Raw genomic sequence first — 16050 nt, 5'->3', positions numbered from 1 at the left:
TGCTGTCCTCACTTGGATTTCAGGGCTCTGTTCTTTCCTGGTTTTCTCCTTATCTCTCCCATTGTACATTTAGTGTATACTGTGGTGGATCCTCCTCCACTTCTATCCCACTGTCAGTTGGTGTACCTTAGGGATCTATCCTGGGACCTTATCTTTTCTCCATCTATACTTCTTCCCTTGGTATTCTGATCTCATCCCATGGTTTTCAGTATCACCTTTACGCTGATGACTCCCAGATCTACATCTCCATACCAGAAATCTCAGCAGGAATCCAGGCCAAAGTATCAGCCAGCCTGTCTGACATTGCTGCCTGGATGTCTCACTGCCATCTGAAACTAAACATGACCAAGACTGAGCTTCTTATCTTTCCTCCTAAACCAACCTCTCCTCTTCCCCCATTCTCTGTTTCTGTGGATAACACTCTCATCCTCCCTGTCTCATCAGTGGTTTGGTTAACATGATGAAGGACTTGGCGAAGCTAGAGGAATGATCTGGAACACCTCTGGCGGAAATCTCGGGCCCTTGCTGATTTCTTACACTTTAAGTTCATGCTGACCTCCTTCCAATCTGCTCTTTTATGTGCCAAACAGGATTATTATATCCAACTGACCAACTCTCTCGGCTCTAATCCTCGACTTCTCTTCACCACATTGAACTCTCTCCTCAGTTTGCCCCCTCCCCCAACTCCCCCTTCATTATCTCCTCAGACCCTTGCTGAATTCTTTCACAACAAGGTTCAAAAGATAAACCTTGCTTTCTCTACCTCACCACCTCTCCCTCCACTAGTCCGTTCCCCTCTCTCTCCTTCCCCTCATTCCCTTTCCTCCTTTTCTGAAGTTACTATTGAGGAAACTACACTTCTCCTTTCTTCCTCAAAATGTACCACCTGTTCCTCTGATCCCATTCCCACCCACCTTCTTAATGCCATCTCTCCTGCTCTTATTCCTTTTATCTGTCACATTCTCAACCTCTCACTTTCCACTGCGACTGTCCCTGCTGCCTTTAAACATGCTGTGGTCACACCTCTCCTTAAGAAGCCTTACCTCGACCCTACTTGTCCCTCTAATTACCGACCCATCTCCCTCCTTCCTTTTCTCTCCAAATTACTTGAGCATGCTGTTCACCGCCGCTGCCTTGATTTTCTCTCCTCACATGCTATTCTTGACCCACTACAATCTGGTTTTCGCCCTCTCCACTCAACCGAAACTGCGCTTACTAAAGTCTCCAATGACCTATTACTGGCTAAATCCAGAGATCAATATTCCATCCTCATTCTTCTTGATCTTTCCGCTGCTTTTGACACTGTTGATCACAGCATACTTCTTGATACCCTGTCCTCACTTGGATTCCAGGGCTCTGTCCTTTCCTGGTTCTCTTCCTACCTCTCCCTCCGCACCTTTAGTGTTCACTCTGGTGGATCCTCTTCTACTTCTATTCCTCTGCCTGTCGGCGTACCTCAGGGTTCTGTTCTTGGTCCCCTCCTCTTTTCTATCTACACTTCTTCCCTTGGTTCATTAATCTCATCCCATGGCTTTTCCTACCATCTCTATGCTGATGACTCCCAAATCTACCTTTCTACCCCTGATATCTCACCTTGCATCCAAACCAAAGTTTCAGCGTGCTTGTCTGACATTGCTGTCTGGATGTCTCAACGCCACCTGAAATTAAATATGACCAAAACCGAGCTTCTCATTTTCCACCCCAAACCCACCTCCCCGCTCCCCCCGTTTTCTATTTCTGTTGATGGCTCTCTCATTCTCCCTGTCTCCTCAGCTCGAAACCTTGGGGTCATCTTTGACTCTTCTCTCTCCTTCTCTGCTCATATCCAGCAGATTGCCAAGACCTGTTGTTTCTTTCTTTACAACATCCGTAAAATCCGCCCCTTTCTTTCCGAGCACTCTACCAAAACCCTCATCCACTCCCTTGTCACCTCTCGTTTAGACTACTGCAATCTGCTTCTTGCTGGCCTCCCACTTAGTCACCTCTCCCCTCTCCAATCGGTTCAAAACTCTGCTGCCCGTCTCGTCTTCCGCCAGGGTCGCTTTACTCATACTACCCCTCTCCTCAAGACCCTTCACTGGCTCCCTATCCGTTTTCGCATCCTGTTCAAACTTCTTCTTCTAACCTATAAATGTACTCACTCTGCTGCTCCCCAGTATCTCTCCACACTCGTCCTTCCCTACACCCCTTCCCGTGCACTCCGCTCCATGGATAAATCCTTCTTATCTGTTCCCTTCACCACTACTGCCAACTCCAGACTTTGCGCCTTCTGTCTCGCTGCACCCTACGCCTGGAATAAACTTCCTGAGCCCCTACGTCTTGCCCCATCCTTGGCCACCTTTAAATCTAGACTGAAAGCCCACCTCTTTAACATTGCTTTTGACTCGTAACCACTTGTAACCACTCGCCTCCTCTCTTCCTTCCCATTCACATTAATTGATTTGATTTGCTTACTTTATTTATCTTTTGTCTATTAGATTGTAAGCTCTTTTAGCAGGGACTGTCTTTCTTCTATGTTTGTGCAGCGCTGCGTATGCCTTGTAGCGCTATAGAAATGCTAAATAGTAGTAGTAGTAGTAATTTGGCAGCTAAGATTTAATGCTAAAATTATACACTGTCATGCATTTGGGCTGCAAAAACCCAAAGGGAACAGTACAGTTTGTTTGTTTTTTGGTGGGGGGGGGGAGGGTGAAGAATTTTTCTGCACGAAAGAGGAGCACGACTTGGGCGTAATTGTATGTGATGATCTTAAGGTAAACAGGTAAAGGTGACTGTGAAAGCAAGAAAGATGCTTGGGTGCATAGGGAGAGAAATGGCTGGTAGGAAAAAGGAGGTAATACCCCTGTATAAAACTCTCTGGTGAGACCTCATTTAGAATATTGTGTATAATTCTGGAGACCACACCGTCAAAAAGATATAAATAGGATGGAGACAGTCCAGAGGACGGCTACTAAAATGATCAGTGGTCTTCATCATAAGGCATATGGGGCAGACTTAAAGATCTCAATATGTATACTTCAGAAGAAAGTGGAAGAAGGGAGATATGATAGACACATTTAAATACTTTCACGGCTTAAATGCACAGGAGGCAAGTCTCTTTCTATTGAAAAGAAGCTCTAGAATGAGGGGGCACAGAATGAAGGTGAAAGGGGATAGACTCGGAAATAACTTGTGGAAAAGGGTGGTGATTTCATGAAACGGCCTCCCAGTGGAAGTAGTGGAGATGAAAACAGTATCTGATTTCAAAACATCTTGGGACAAGTACATAGAATCTCTGATAGGGAAAGTAGATGGAATGGATGGGCAGACTGGATAGGCCATATGGTCTTTATTTGTCTACATTTTTCTTTTTTTTTTTTTTTCAAAGTATATTTATTATTTTAACATATCAAAATACAGACGATATATGTTTTTCATAACAGCTTTTACATATAACATCAGATGTGAACAGGTTGCAGAATCCAACCCCTACCCACCCTCCCCTCCCCCCTCCCAAGGTAACTCAAACCTTACAACACAATCCACTGTTATTTTGACCCATGTGCCCTATTATACCTGCAGGCCCCTCCATTCCATATAATTGCTCCATATTTTAAAAAATTGTATCACCTTCCCTCTTTTCATAGCTGTTAATTTATCCATCACACAACAAAAGTCCACTTTCGCAAATACCTGTTCCACTGTGGGGGCTGCTGCTTGCTTCCACTGTCTTGCGATTAGAGTAGAGGCCACTGTGGCTATATAGGTAAGCAAGCAGTTTTGTGGATGTTGTAAACCTGCCTCGTGTATGTTAAGCAGTCATAAACCTGGGGATAGCTGGACTGAGATTCCCAGGTTACTTTGAATGTAAGTTGTCAAGTTTACCCAAAAGGACTGAATAATCGGGCATTCCCACCAGATGTGCCAAAATGTGCCCTGTGCCCCGCACCCCCGCCAGCATGTCGACGCCCCTGTTTTATATATCCGTGCCAACCTATGTGGCGTAAGATACCACTGATATAGCATCTTATACCCATTTTCCACCAGGGGCGTTGACACCGAAAAAGACAGTAGGTTTTTAAATATCTTAGTCCATTTCTCGGGTGCATACGTGGCTGATAGCAGGGCCTCCCATTTTGCAATGTATGGGGTCAAAGGGAGAGAATGATGTAGTAATGCTTTATAAATTCTAGATACTCCTCCCTTCCCCGATCCAGATCCCATTGCCAATTCCAGTTCCGTGACAGCTAATAACAACTCATCTTTAGCTTTCTGCTGTATAAAGTCACGAACCTGTATATAATGAAATCTGTCGCTGTCAGTCAGGCCATATTCATCCTTCAGGTCATCAAAAGTGTGACAGTGCCCATCATCCCATAGTTGTCCCAATAATCTCAGTGAAAGTGCGGACCACTTGTCTACATTTTTCTTTGTTTAAGAGTGTAGATAGGAAGGCCTTCCTGTATAAAATACCTTGTGAGCTAAGATAAGGATCTTAAATGTAATTTGCTTTAAAACAGACAACCTATGTTCTTTCAGTAAAGGAGTTTTGTTATTGTGCCTTAAGGCAACTTGACAGCCGTGTTTTGTATCAACTGCAGATGCTTCAGCTGCAGACATCCTTCAAGCAGCCAACAATAATCTAATCACACAAACACATAGTAGAAGTTTGGTTTCTTTTTGGGCTAAGAATGACTTCAGAGATCTAATATCCTCAAATAGTAGAAGCAGTTCTTTACAATCTTGGATATCTATTAAGCAAATGTCAGCTATCCCAATAAGCCGAGCTATTATATTCAACTGAAAATGTATTGGAAGAATGTTTCATGTAACCTAGGTGTAAATATTTTACTAAGTCATTCCCCTCTTCACAGACTGTGGGAGTTATTTTCCAGAGTAAAACAGTTATCGTGCATTAAACATGACCAGTATATTCAAATAGGCCCAGAGCCACAGCAACTTTCAGATTTTGGCAAACTAAAATAGTTCCTTATTGTCCCTCCTGACCAGTCCAGATGTATATGTATGCCTTCTCCCACCAGCAGTTGGAGATTGAAAACCACTGACATCACTATATAAGAATAATGTGCAGTCTGTCCCTAGTCAGTATTTCTCTGTCTCCAGCAGACAGTAGCCGAGACATCCTGTACAGTTGATAACTGGGTGGTTATGCTGAGTCAATTGACTTTGCCCTCTCGTGTCTTTAAAAAAAAAAAGACACTAGCCTGAGAATAGGCACTGGACTAGGGTTGGGTCTGGTTGCATCCCTCCCACCCCTCACCTCCACTTACATAGCAGGTTCTTGGGATTTGCCAGCATATGCCTCAGTCCTCTCCTACCTGTGGCTGGAGGCCCTTGAGAGCCAAATCAGTCCCATAGACAAGATTCAGAACAGTACTTTAATGGGGTGAGGTGAGCAGAAGGTGCAGAGAGCTGCAGTTATGGCAGTGTGCAGCAGCTGCAGGGGCGCGGGGAGCTGGGGCTGGGGCTAACTGTTGGTGAAGATGGAGAAGTGATGCCTGTGAGGTCTGGCAGCTGCCATTCAGATTTGGTGGGAGGACTGCCATATCTGTTTGGAGGCACCTGCAGCTGATTCAGCTGGAGTGAGTTGCAATGAGGGGGCTGTTTGATGAAGGGAACTGTAGACCAGTATGGATGAAGACCTGGTTTTGGTGGATACTGCTGCCATCTCATGTCCATGAACAGCCTTTTCAAGCAGTCCTCTGGTGCTAACCCTAAAAGAGGGGATCTTAAGCTTCAGGAGGGGGGGAGCCCAGTGTGGAAAGGGCCAGGGGGCAGCACAGGTCTTCAACCCACAGTTAGTGTTGCTCATTCACAGGGCTTTTTTTTTTAACCTTAAAGACTTGGTGGTTGAACAGCCAGGAGCACCCAGTGTGTCCCTTTCCCCAAGGGGTGGCCCTTTTGGGGCCAAGAAGTTTAGGAATGTTTGTGGAAAACCTTGAAGAGTTGGCTTTACTGGACTCTGGTGACACAGGGAGTCTGGATGGGGAGCTGCCAGCTCTCCAGTTGGAGGAACAGGAGGGTATCCCAAGGTAGAACACAACAGTAGTTCAGATTCTTCATTAATATGAGTTGCCCTCCTTTGTTACTTAAGTACTCTTGGCCCTAAAGATTGCAGAAGTGACTCCAGCAGTGAGCACCCAGGTGGAAGACCCATTATTAGAAGGAATCATGAAGTCGGCTAGGGCATTTCCAGTTCCATTGAGCTATTAAGGATGCGATAGCAGAATGGAACACTGCAGATGTAGGGTTGAAAGTGGCGCTCTCTATGGCAAGTTGTACCCTATTCCAGGGGATGAGAAGGAACTTTTGCGTCTTCTGAGGGTTGATGCGGTTGTATCAACAGTTACCAAGAAGGCGATCATTCCCGTGGAAGGTAGTGCAACCCTGAAGGATGCACAGAATACGTGTCTGTTCTTTGCCTAGAATATTGTGATTGGTGTGTTAGAAACAATTTCAAATTTAAAAAAATAGGTAATAAAATGACTTTGGAAAATATGAGACTCAGGGGACTTGGAGTGCAGGACAAGTGATGGATACTAGAAATACATATGTGTACCAGAAGTGTAACCTCCCTAATGAATAACTTCACTTCTGTATGCAAAGATAGATTAAAACAATTTGACTTTATATAGAAATTTTATATTGAATGGTGATGTAGTTATAATGAGACCTAATTTAGGCAAGATGATTAGCAGGCATGTTCCATTTTTCCTGAATTATTGCACCTCCCTAGGACCCCATCCCATCAGCCACAACACGTCAGGGGATTTCTTCTGTCAGGCTCTTTGCAGTGAGGAGATGGGGTCTCTAGGGATGTGCAGCAGCACATGCTTGTGCGTCAGGGAGGAGGGTTTCTTCTGTCGGGCGCTATGTAATGATGATCTCCTGTGTTTGAACAGAGCAGAAGTTGGCACCATCTTTGCGCTGAGCTGGCTGATCACATGGTTTGGGCATGTGCTCTCCGATTTCAGGCATGTCGTGCGGTTGTATGACTTTTTCTTGGCCTGTCACCCTCTGATGCCCATTTACTTTGCAGCTGTGGTAAGTTGCTGTTGCTCAGCATAAAATCAGATAGAATGTAGAGCTGGATACATGGTCCTGTGGTGGAAAAAAAAAACATTCTTTAAACCATACAGTTGCAAATACTGACTTAAAATACTGGGATATGTTTTAAACAGTAAACAATCACTTAAATTTTATCTGCATAATAAACTACATTCCCAGACCTAGAACTCATATTCCTCATAAATGTCTCAATAAAATGTATTGAAACGTTTCCAGTCCTGGACTTGGACACATTTCAACATTAACAACGTCTGTCTGATGGGGAAAATCATTCATGCTAAATGCTGTCTAATATACTCATTTCCCTTCCATATCATAGGACCCAGCTCTCTGCCTCACCAGGAAGCAGAAAAGAGGGAGATGACCAGTTACAATCACATATCAGTGATACAAAATAGTGTCACCCTTTCATATCCCTGTACCTTTTTTTTTTTTTTTAAAGATTATTTGGTACATGACATTTTATTCAAAATGTGCTACTCGGATCCAATGTCGCTTTCCTGCACTTGCTCTTAAAGCTTTTATCTGGTGTAGGCAGGCCTTCTGGTTTTTGAAACTACTAGAACTGTTTTTAAGGTGCAGCAATTTGTACCTTTTTTTTCTAGTTAATTCAAATGCTCAGTTTGTAATTTTGATATGCAGGATTTTATGTAATTTACTCAAAAATAACATTTATCCATGCTGTCCTAAAAATAAAGCCCTTATTAGCTGAGATTCAGCTTTTACCTTGATTCCCCTGCTGTAGCCCAGTAAGTGGGAGACATAGCATTTCTTCCAGTGTTTTTATCTTTTTTCTTCACCTCCCATTGAGGGCTGTTTGATGTCTGCCATGAAGCTGGTGATTAATATGTTTTGTACATTTCTGAGGGGGACAGACTACATATCTAAACCATGTGACTGCCCTTCCCTGTCCTGATGCAGGAACCCCTATTCCTCCTCCCCCTCACATGATGACCTTTACCTTTTTTTGGCTTGTTTTTGTCCTCCTCTCCTACCCTTGTTGCTTAAGAGGGGAAGGAATATTGGATTTTGCTAACACTTTTTACAGTTGCAGCTCAAGGCATCTTAAATTCAGGTACAGTGTGTATTACAATCTGTTTGTACCTGAGGCAATGGAGGGTTAAATGACTTGCCCAAGATCACAAGGAGGCACACTGTGATTTGAACCCTGACTTTCCTGGTTGTTAGGTCTGTGCTCTAACCACAAGGCATTCCTGTGCTCCAGAGCCTCAGTCCTTCATATTCCTCCCCTCTCGCAACACCAATCACTAACATTCTTGAAAGGACCAATAAAAGTACAGAATTCAGAAAATGAGTGTTTATAAAGTAACACTGCTCTCAAAAGCATAATGTAACATGCAGATATATGCACATTTATGAAAATGTGCCCTACATATAGTTCATTCTAACTGTAGTAAGAAGCTGTAGAGCAGACTTGACACTGAAAGATTACATGAGCATTACCTCTCCCCTGGATGCTAATAGGAGTATAGTAGAGATGCGTCCTAAAGAGGAAAGAGAAAAAAGAGAAACGAGTTTAAGACAGATTTTGCTCCTTCGCACAGACATAGTCTAACATTGAAGCATGTAAACATTTCAAATATAATTTTTTCAGAGAACATTTAATGATCATTGTGTGCTCAGAGTATGATTAAATGGGTGTGTCTGTTTTAGAGAACTAGTAGTATCCGATTTACCTGTTTTATTTTTTCCCACTACTTTTGAAATGTATATGTTGGAGTCAGTATTTGTGATTTCCTGTCTACACCTGCTCTGGGAACCTTAGAACTAGTTATACATTTATTGTTGAGATCCAGAAAACATAAGTGAAATTTGCATCTTCCAGCACATGCAGATTTATCTAATATTTATTCATTGTGATTATCCTGAAAATCCACCATTAGATCTTCAGGACAGGTTTAGAAGCTCTGGTTTCTTTTGATAGGTTAATTTCAGGTGCCCACAGAGTGGTGCATCTGTACTTGTTTGGGCCATAAAGCAGGAGATGAGGCTTGTTTGGGATAGATGTGAACATACAATGGATCTTTGCTCTTACTTAGCACAGCTCATGAAGCCCAGGTGCAAAGCATCCTGTTTGACAGTACCGGTCCAAGCAGATCCCAAAAAGGAGATTAGGAATATATGATTGCTGTCCTAAATGTTTTTATAATTAACTTTTCTCCAGGAACTTATCCAAACCTCTCGAACCTTATGACTGCAGCCTCCAGCAATAAATTCCACAACTTTATGTACTGCATGAAAAAACACACTTTCTACAATTTGTTTTCAATCTGCTGATTGATTTGTGGAGGGTACTCTTGTTTTATTTTTTTTTATTTTTTGTTACATTTGTACCCCGCGCTTTCCCACTCATGGCAGGCTCAATGCGGCTTACATGGGGCAATGGAGGGTTAAGCGACTTGCCCAGAGTCACAAGGAGCTGCCTGTGCCTGAAGTGGGAATCGAACTCAGTTCCTCAGTTCCCCAGGACCAAAGTCCACCACCCTAACCACTAGGCCACGCCTCCATTTAGCAGTAAATACTTGTTTCATCCCACTCATTATTGTATAAACTTCTGTCATCCCCTCTGTCTATTCTGCAAGTTGAAGAGCCCTAACGTTTACATTGTCTTCCTAACGGAGATGTTCTGTCTTCTTTAATATACCCTGTATTGCTTTTCTGCAAACTGAAGAGCCCTAACTTGTTTACATTGTCTTCATAACGGAGATGTTCTGTCCTTTTTATTATACCCTCTATTGCTTTTCTGCAAGCTAAAGAGTTCTATACTGTTTAGCCTCTCTCTTGTAAGGGAGGTGTTACTGATGGCTGTTAAAACCTGGAGGACTCCTTACTCTTACCTCAGCTCTTAGGTTTCAGAGCCCAAGGTACGTTTGAGGGAATAAACACACAACACAGGTTAAAATATAATATAATGGCTAGGAGAGACAGTCATGCAGCTACAAACCCAGCTGTTTTGCTAGACAGGCTTCTAATCCCTATTTCAGCTGAGCTGTTTTTATTAGCAATTTTCAGGATACAAATACATTCCTTGGCATGGTAAGATAATTATCAAACACACTTTTACTTTCTCAGGGGCCAATGCTCAAAAGTCCCTATTGAAAAAACTGTCCGTATAGATCTGTGGTAGAAATGGCGTATGATGCTCAAAGGAAATTGTATGCAAACGAAATTCACGTAAATTTAGCAAGCAACTCAGTAGAGAAAGCGCCTTGCACTTGCACAGAGCAGTCTCTTGGTAAGTGTCCAAGTTTTGCGCATGCCTAGAAATCCTGCTGCTGTACTATACTTGCCCATGAATCCTGCTGCTGTACAGTACTTGCTGGCTCCACTGTCCCCCTGTCTCTTTTCCCCTGCAGTGCTCTGATTCTGGCTCCAGTTTCCTCCTGCACCTTCCTCCTGCAGCTTACTTGATGTCCCTTAGGCTGCCCCTTGTGATTTTTTGCTTAGGAATCTCCTCCTTGCTAAAAGACCCCCCCCCCCCCTCACCCAAGCTTGTTTCTCCACCCCTATAAGCTACAGTTCTCTTGGACAAGTGTTGTTATTGAAAAATGCAAACAGAGTGCTTCTTCCTGAAGTTGCCCTCACACAACAGCTCCAGACTTCATGGAAAATTTTGCATATTAAAGTTAGGCGCTCCTTTCTGTGCATCGCTCGGAAATGGCTAAGCATTGCTCAGAATGCTCAGAATCAGATCGTTGTAATACATGTGCATAGGATTATTGTTGCCTGCTACCGTGATCTGTAAATGGACGCAGAACCCCTTTCTGCATTACTCGATAAATAATATCACCCAAAACTGGATAGAACCAATCAAAATTGGATGTTCCTACCACAGTAAGCTTTGTGCATCGGCCCCTCAGTCCCTTTCTCTTACATTAACAGGTACACCATGAGGTGTATTTTCAAAGCACTTAGACTTACAAAGTTGCATACTAACCTATGGAACTTTGTAAGTCTAAGTGCTTTGAAAATGAGCCCCATATCTTTCTGACCTACACACATCCTTCTGTGGCTAAGCTACACACACTTTGCTTAGTTTCCTTCATGTTTTAGGTTTCAAGGCCTTTTCTAGTACATTTGGTTCAGCAGATAATTATCCTCGGCTATATATTCACAGGAAAGGTATGGTAAATAAGACCAAGAATACTATAATGCCTCTGTATCGTTCCATGGTATGACCTCACCTTGAGTATTGTGTTCAATACTGGTCATCATATCTCGGAAAAGATATAGTGGAATTAGAAAAGGTTCAAAGAAAGCAACTAAAATGATAAAGGAGAACATGGGGGGAAGTGACGTCACGCTAGCAAATGGAGCAGTGAAAACGGAGCTCCCGTCTACCAGCTTTAAAATAGCGATTATCTAGCGCTCCTGTCCCCAGGGGAACGATTGAAGAAGCAGATTCCAACAGGTGAAGCAAAGTGGAATCGAGCGATGTCACAATCTAAGCTTAGAATGCCGGATTTAGCAGCGTTTTCATACCAGCAAAAAGAAAGAAACGGAGGGCAGGCGGGGGAAGAAAATGGCGCCCATGCCTCGACAGCGGAGCGGATTGAACCAGAACAAGCACGAGGCAGCCCGCCGATTGAAAGAACGGAGGTAGAGCCGGAGATTTGGGCGAAATTATGCACATGGTTTCAAGAAATAAAAACAGAACTCAAGGAAGTGCGAAGGGACTTTGCGCAGCTGAGTTCAGAATTAAGAGGAGAAATAACAGAACTTGGTAACCGCGTGATGGAGGTTGAAAATAATCAGGAAGAACAAGCAGAAACAATCAAGGCAGTAGAACAGCAAATAAACGAGAGAAAAACAGAAGCTAGATACTTAATGGACAAAATCGAGGATCTGGAGAACCGGAGCAGGCGCTCCAATATCAGAATTCGCGGGGTGCCGGAATCTCCCGAATTTAACAACTGCGAAGAGGTGGTGCAGTCTATTGCAGCGCAGGTACTGTCCACAGAGGATAAACCCTATGATAAAGCTTCAGTTCGACTAGAGCGTGCACATCGCGCACTGGGCGCGCGAAAATCAAACCAGCCTAAAGATATAGTGGCGTGCTTCACAGACTTTAAAGTTAAAGAAGCTGTGATGAGGAGGGCGAGAGTGGCGAGCCCCGTGATGTGGGAGAGTTATCCGATTGAGTTATATCAAGATTTATCTGCAATGACTCTAAAGCGCCGGGGAGAATTGCGGCCACTAACAGCGCAGCTAAGGGAGGAAGGCGTATCATACAAATGGCAATACCCCTTTGCGCTCACCTTCATCCGAGAGGGAAAACAGAGGAGAGTGGCATCGCTGGACGACGCGAAGGAATATTTGAAACACACGGAAACAGCGGAAGACCCTCGCCAGTACGAACAGGAAGGTACAACGCGATCCATCAAACCCAAATGGCAAAGGGTATCACAGGGGCGTGGACGGTTGAGAAGGCAGATATCCGGGAAATACTTGGCCCCACAAGCAAGAAAGTGAAAAGAGCAACAGAGAATCCTGAAGGAAAAAGTAGAACTGAGCAGCGGAACAGATAAATGGTGAGAGAAACCATCTCATGGGGGAGGACATATAGAATAAGCTGAGAGACGAAGGGAGACGTCACCTCTCTCGGCAATAGACATGACTCAAGAGGTTATTGGGGCATGTCTTAATTGGAATGGGGTGGGAAGGGAAGAAGGGAAGGGATGGGGACAGTGTTTAAGTGTCTGGTGGTGGCTGAATAGGCAAACAAAATGGGTCAGAACATGCAAAATCAGTTTAGTTGTGTAACATGGAATGTTAAGGGCCTCAATTCGCCAGTAAAGCGTAAGCGAATGTTCAAAGAGATGTTGCGATTAAAAAGTGACATAATTATGTTGCAAGAGACGCATTTAAAGAAATGTCATGAGAAATTGATAGCCCACAGGAGATATCCGAGGGTAATACATTCAACCAGCAGCCAAAACCATAAAAAGGGGGAGTACTCGTGGCATTCTCGGATACACTGCCCTGGAAAATTACTAAAAGTGTGTCTGATAAAGCGGGTAGGTTCTTACTGGTAGTAGCATCACTGTGTAATGTTCAGTATACATTTGTTACATTATATGCACCTAATGAAGGACAGGGCAAGTTCCTGGAAGAGATTGAGCAAAAAATACAACAGAATGTTCAAGGGCAGCTTATAATAGGAGGAGATTTCAATCTGACAATAGACCCCCAGATAGACAACTCAACGGGACAGGCGGGGTATGCCAAGAAAGATAGAGAGATGCTGAAGAGATTTATAAAGAGGTGGGGCTTGATGGATTTGTGGAGAACTACACATGTACATGATAAAGACTATACCTTCTATTCACCCACACACAACTCCTATTCAAGAATAGATCTCTGGTTGGGGGATGGGGTAGTGGCGCAAGCCATGCAGAAGGTACATATAGAAATACGTACATGGTCGGACCATGCCCCGGTGTTTCTCAGGCTCAGGTTTGGGAGAGAAGCGGGAGGACAAAGATATTGGTGATTAGATGAGGCACTCCTAAACGAGCCGGAAACTGTGGGAAAGATTGAGCAGTATATAAAGGAATACTTGGAATTTAATGATTTGGGAGACATCCACCCAGAGAGCTTATGGGAAGGCCTAAAGGTAGTACTGAGAGGTCAGCTTATCGCCCTCAAGGCCCATATAAAAAAAAACAAAAGAAGCTACAGAAAGAGAACTGAGGGAGACGATAGAACAGGCAGAGCGACAACATAAAGCAGATCCCATGGATAAAACAGCAATGACTGAGCTTCATAAAACTAGAATACAACTTAATGAATTACAGATGGCAGAGGTGGCTAGTCAACTGCAACAAGTGCAACAGGAATATTATGAGCTAGGGGATAAAGCGAGTAGGCTATTAGCGAACAAATTAAAAAAACAGGCTTCCCGTAATCAGATACACAGTCTTATAACACAGCAAGGCCAAACGGTCACACTAACAGGTGACATTCAAGCTACTTTCCATGAATTTTACACCAACCTGTACAAATCTGAAGTGGAGGTAGCCCCCAATAATATAGAAGAGTACTTGCAAGGGATAGAAATGCCCCGGCTGTCACAGGGGGAAAGAGAAAAACTTTCGATGCCCATAGAGCTGGAGGAGATCAAGGAAGAGATTAGAGCACTCCCCCATGCTAAGGCACCAGGGCCAGATGGTTTCCCAGCTAGAATATATAAATTATATGCAAATACTCTGGCACCGCTGCTACTGCGGCTCTTCCGGTCATTTGACCAGGCGCGGGAGCTACCTTACTCCTGGCGACTGGCAGCAGTGACATTATTGCTTAAGCCGGGCAAGGATCCACAGCAATGTGGGTCCTATAGGCCAATATCCCTCCTAAATATAGATTATAAAATATTCACAAAAATATTGGCAAATAGGCTGCAAAAGGTATTGCCCAGGCTAGTCCACGAAGATCAGGTGGGGTTTATATCAGGGCGTCAGGCCTTTGACAACACAAGATGCTTATTACATGTGCTACAGCAGATGAGAGACGAACGGGAACCAGCCATAGTACTTTCGATCGATGCAGAAAAAGCATTTGATCGAGTGGAATGGCCATTCTTGTTTGCTCTGGTACAGAGGATTGGAATAGAGGGAGGATACTTGAAATGGCTGCAACTATTATACCAGGCCCCATTGGCAGTACTAAAAATCAGTGGCTCATATTCAGAGCCAATAAAACTCCAGAGAGGTACCAGGCAGGGATGTACAGTTTCCCCGTTACTGTTTGCCCTAACAATTGAACCACTGGCCTGCAACATTAGAGCAGATATAGGAGTCAAGGGAGTAGGAAGAGGGAGCATAAGCTGATGTTATTTGCAGACGATATCCTGATGACATTGACAAACCCTGAACCCTCTGTGCGGCGGGCAGTAGAGATAATGAAGCAATATGGGGAGCGATCAGGTTTTAAGGTAAACATCAGCAAGACCGAAATCCTTAACATCACAATGCCTGGGCATGAGGTTACGCAGATGAAAGCAGCATTCCCGTTCATATGGGCCACAAAATCCATCAAATATCTGGGGACACAGATTACACCTAAAATGGAAGATTTATATGAGGCAAATTTTCCAATGAAAATAACAGAATTATTAGCAGAGCTTGATAGATGGGAAGGTTTAAACATCTCATGGATGGGGCGTATAAATGCCATTAAAATGATGATGTTGCCGAAATTATTGTATCTGTTTATGGCACTACCTATCCCAATCCCTCGAAGTTTCTTTGCTCGCCTCAATAGAAAGATGTTTGCTTTCATCTGCAGAAAAAGACCACCACGGGTGAGGCGTGCCATAATGTTTCAACCGCAAGAGAGGGGTGGGATGGGAGTCCCGAATTTCTACATATATTACCAAGCGGCCCAACTGAGAATCTTGGCAGACTGGCACCCGGCAGTCAATAAAAAATGGTTACATTGGGAAAGGTCCTGGTGGGGGATATTCTGTGGCTACCAAATAAAGAACTGAGGAGTATAGGGCGAAGGGCGCCCATAGGGGTGGGGCATATTCTGTCCACCTGGTACCAGATCAGGAGACAGTGGTTCCCAGACCGAACATACTATCATCAGACAGGAATACGAAAGGCCCCGGGGTTCCCATTAGGAACTAATGAGATAGCCTACAGACACTGGGCACGAGCAGGGCTGCACACACTGGGCCAATTATGGGAGAATGATAAGATAATAGGCTTTGCAGAACTACAGGAGGAATACGGTCTGCAGGCCAAAGATCAAGTATTTTATTGCTGTATACGTAATTATATACATACCAGGGCCCAAGAAGAGTTGGAATTGGGGGAGACATCTCTAGAAGTAGCTCTGAGAAAGGGAGGGGGAAAGGGAAGTGTATCACGCCTATACCTAGCTTTGCTACAACGAACAGACCCCCAGGTGACCTATGTTAGCAGATGGGAGGGAACATTGCAATGCACATTTTCAAAA

At 43.9% G+C, this 16050-nt stretch overlaps 1 protein-coding gene across 3 annotated transcripts in view; it reads left to right on the top strand.

Moving 5' to 3' along the window:
* The window catches only part of TBC1D20 (TBC1 domain family member 20), a 102462-nt gene that overhangs the window by 53630 nt on the left and 32782 nt on the right, over positions 1 to 16050 (top strand). For all 3 annotated transcript variants that reach the window (XM_030212880.1, XM_030212879.1, XM_030212881.1), the window contains one exon: positions 6903 to 7044. In XM_030212880.1, the coding sequence (XP_030068740.1) occupies positions 6903 to 7044 (142 nt within the window). The remainder of the gene's footprint in view (positions 1 to 6902; positions 7045 to 16050) is intronic.

This window comes from Microcaecilia unicolor, chromosome 8 (assembly GCF_901765095.1).
Source record: "Microcaecilia unicolor chromosome 8, aMicUni1.1, whole genome shotgun sequence".
NCBI classification, from domain to species: Eukaryota; Metazoa; Chordata; class Amphibia; order Gymnophiona; family Siphonopidae; genus Microcaecilia; species Microcaecilia unicolor.
This window is presented reverse-complemented; position numbering and strand designations above follow the sequence as displayed.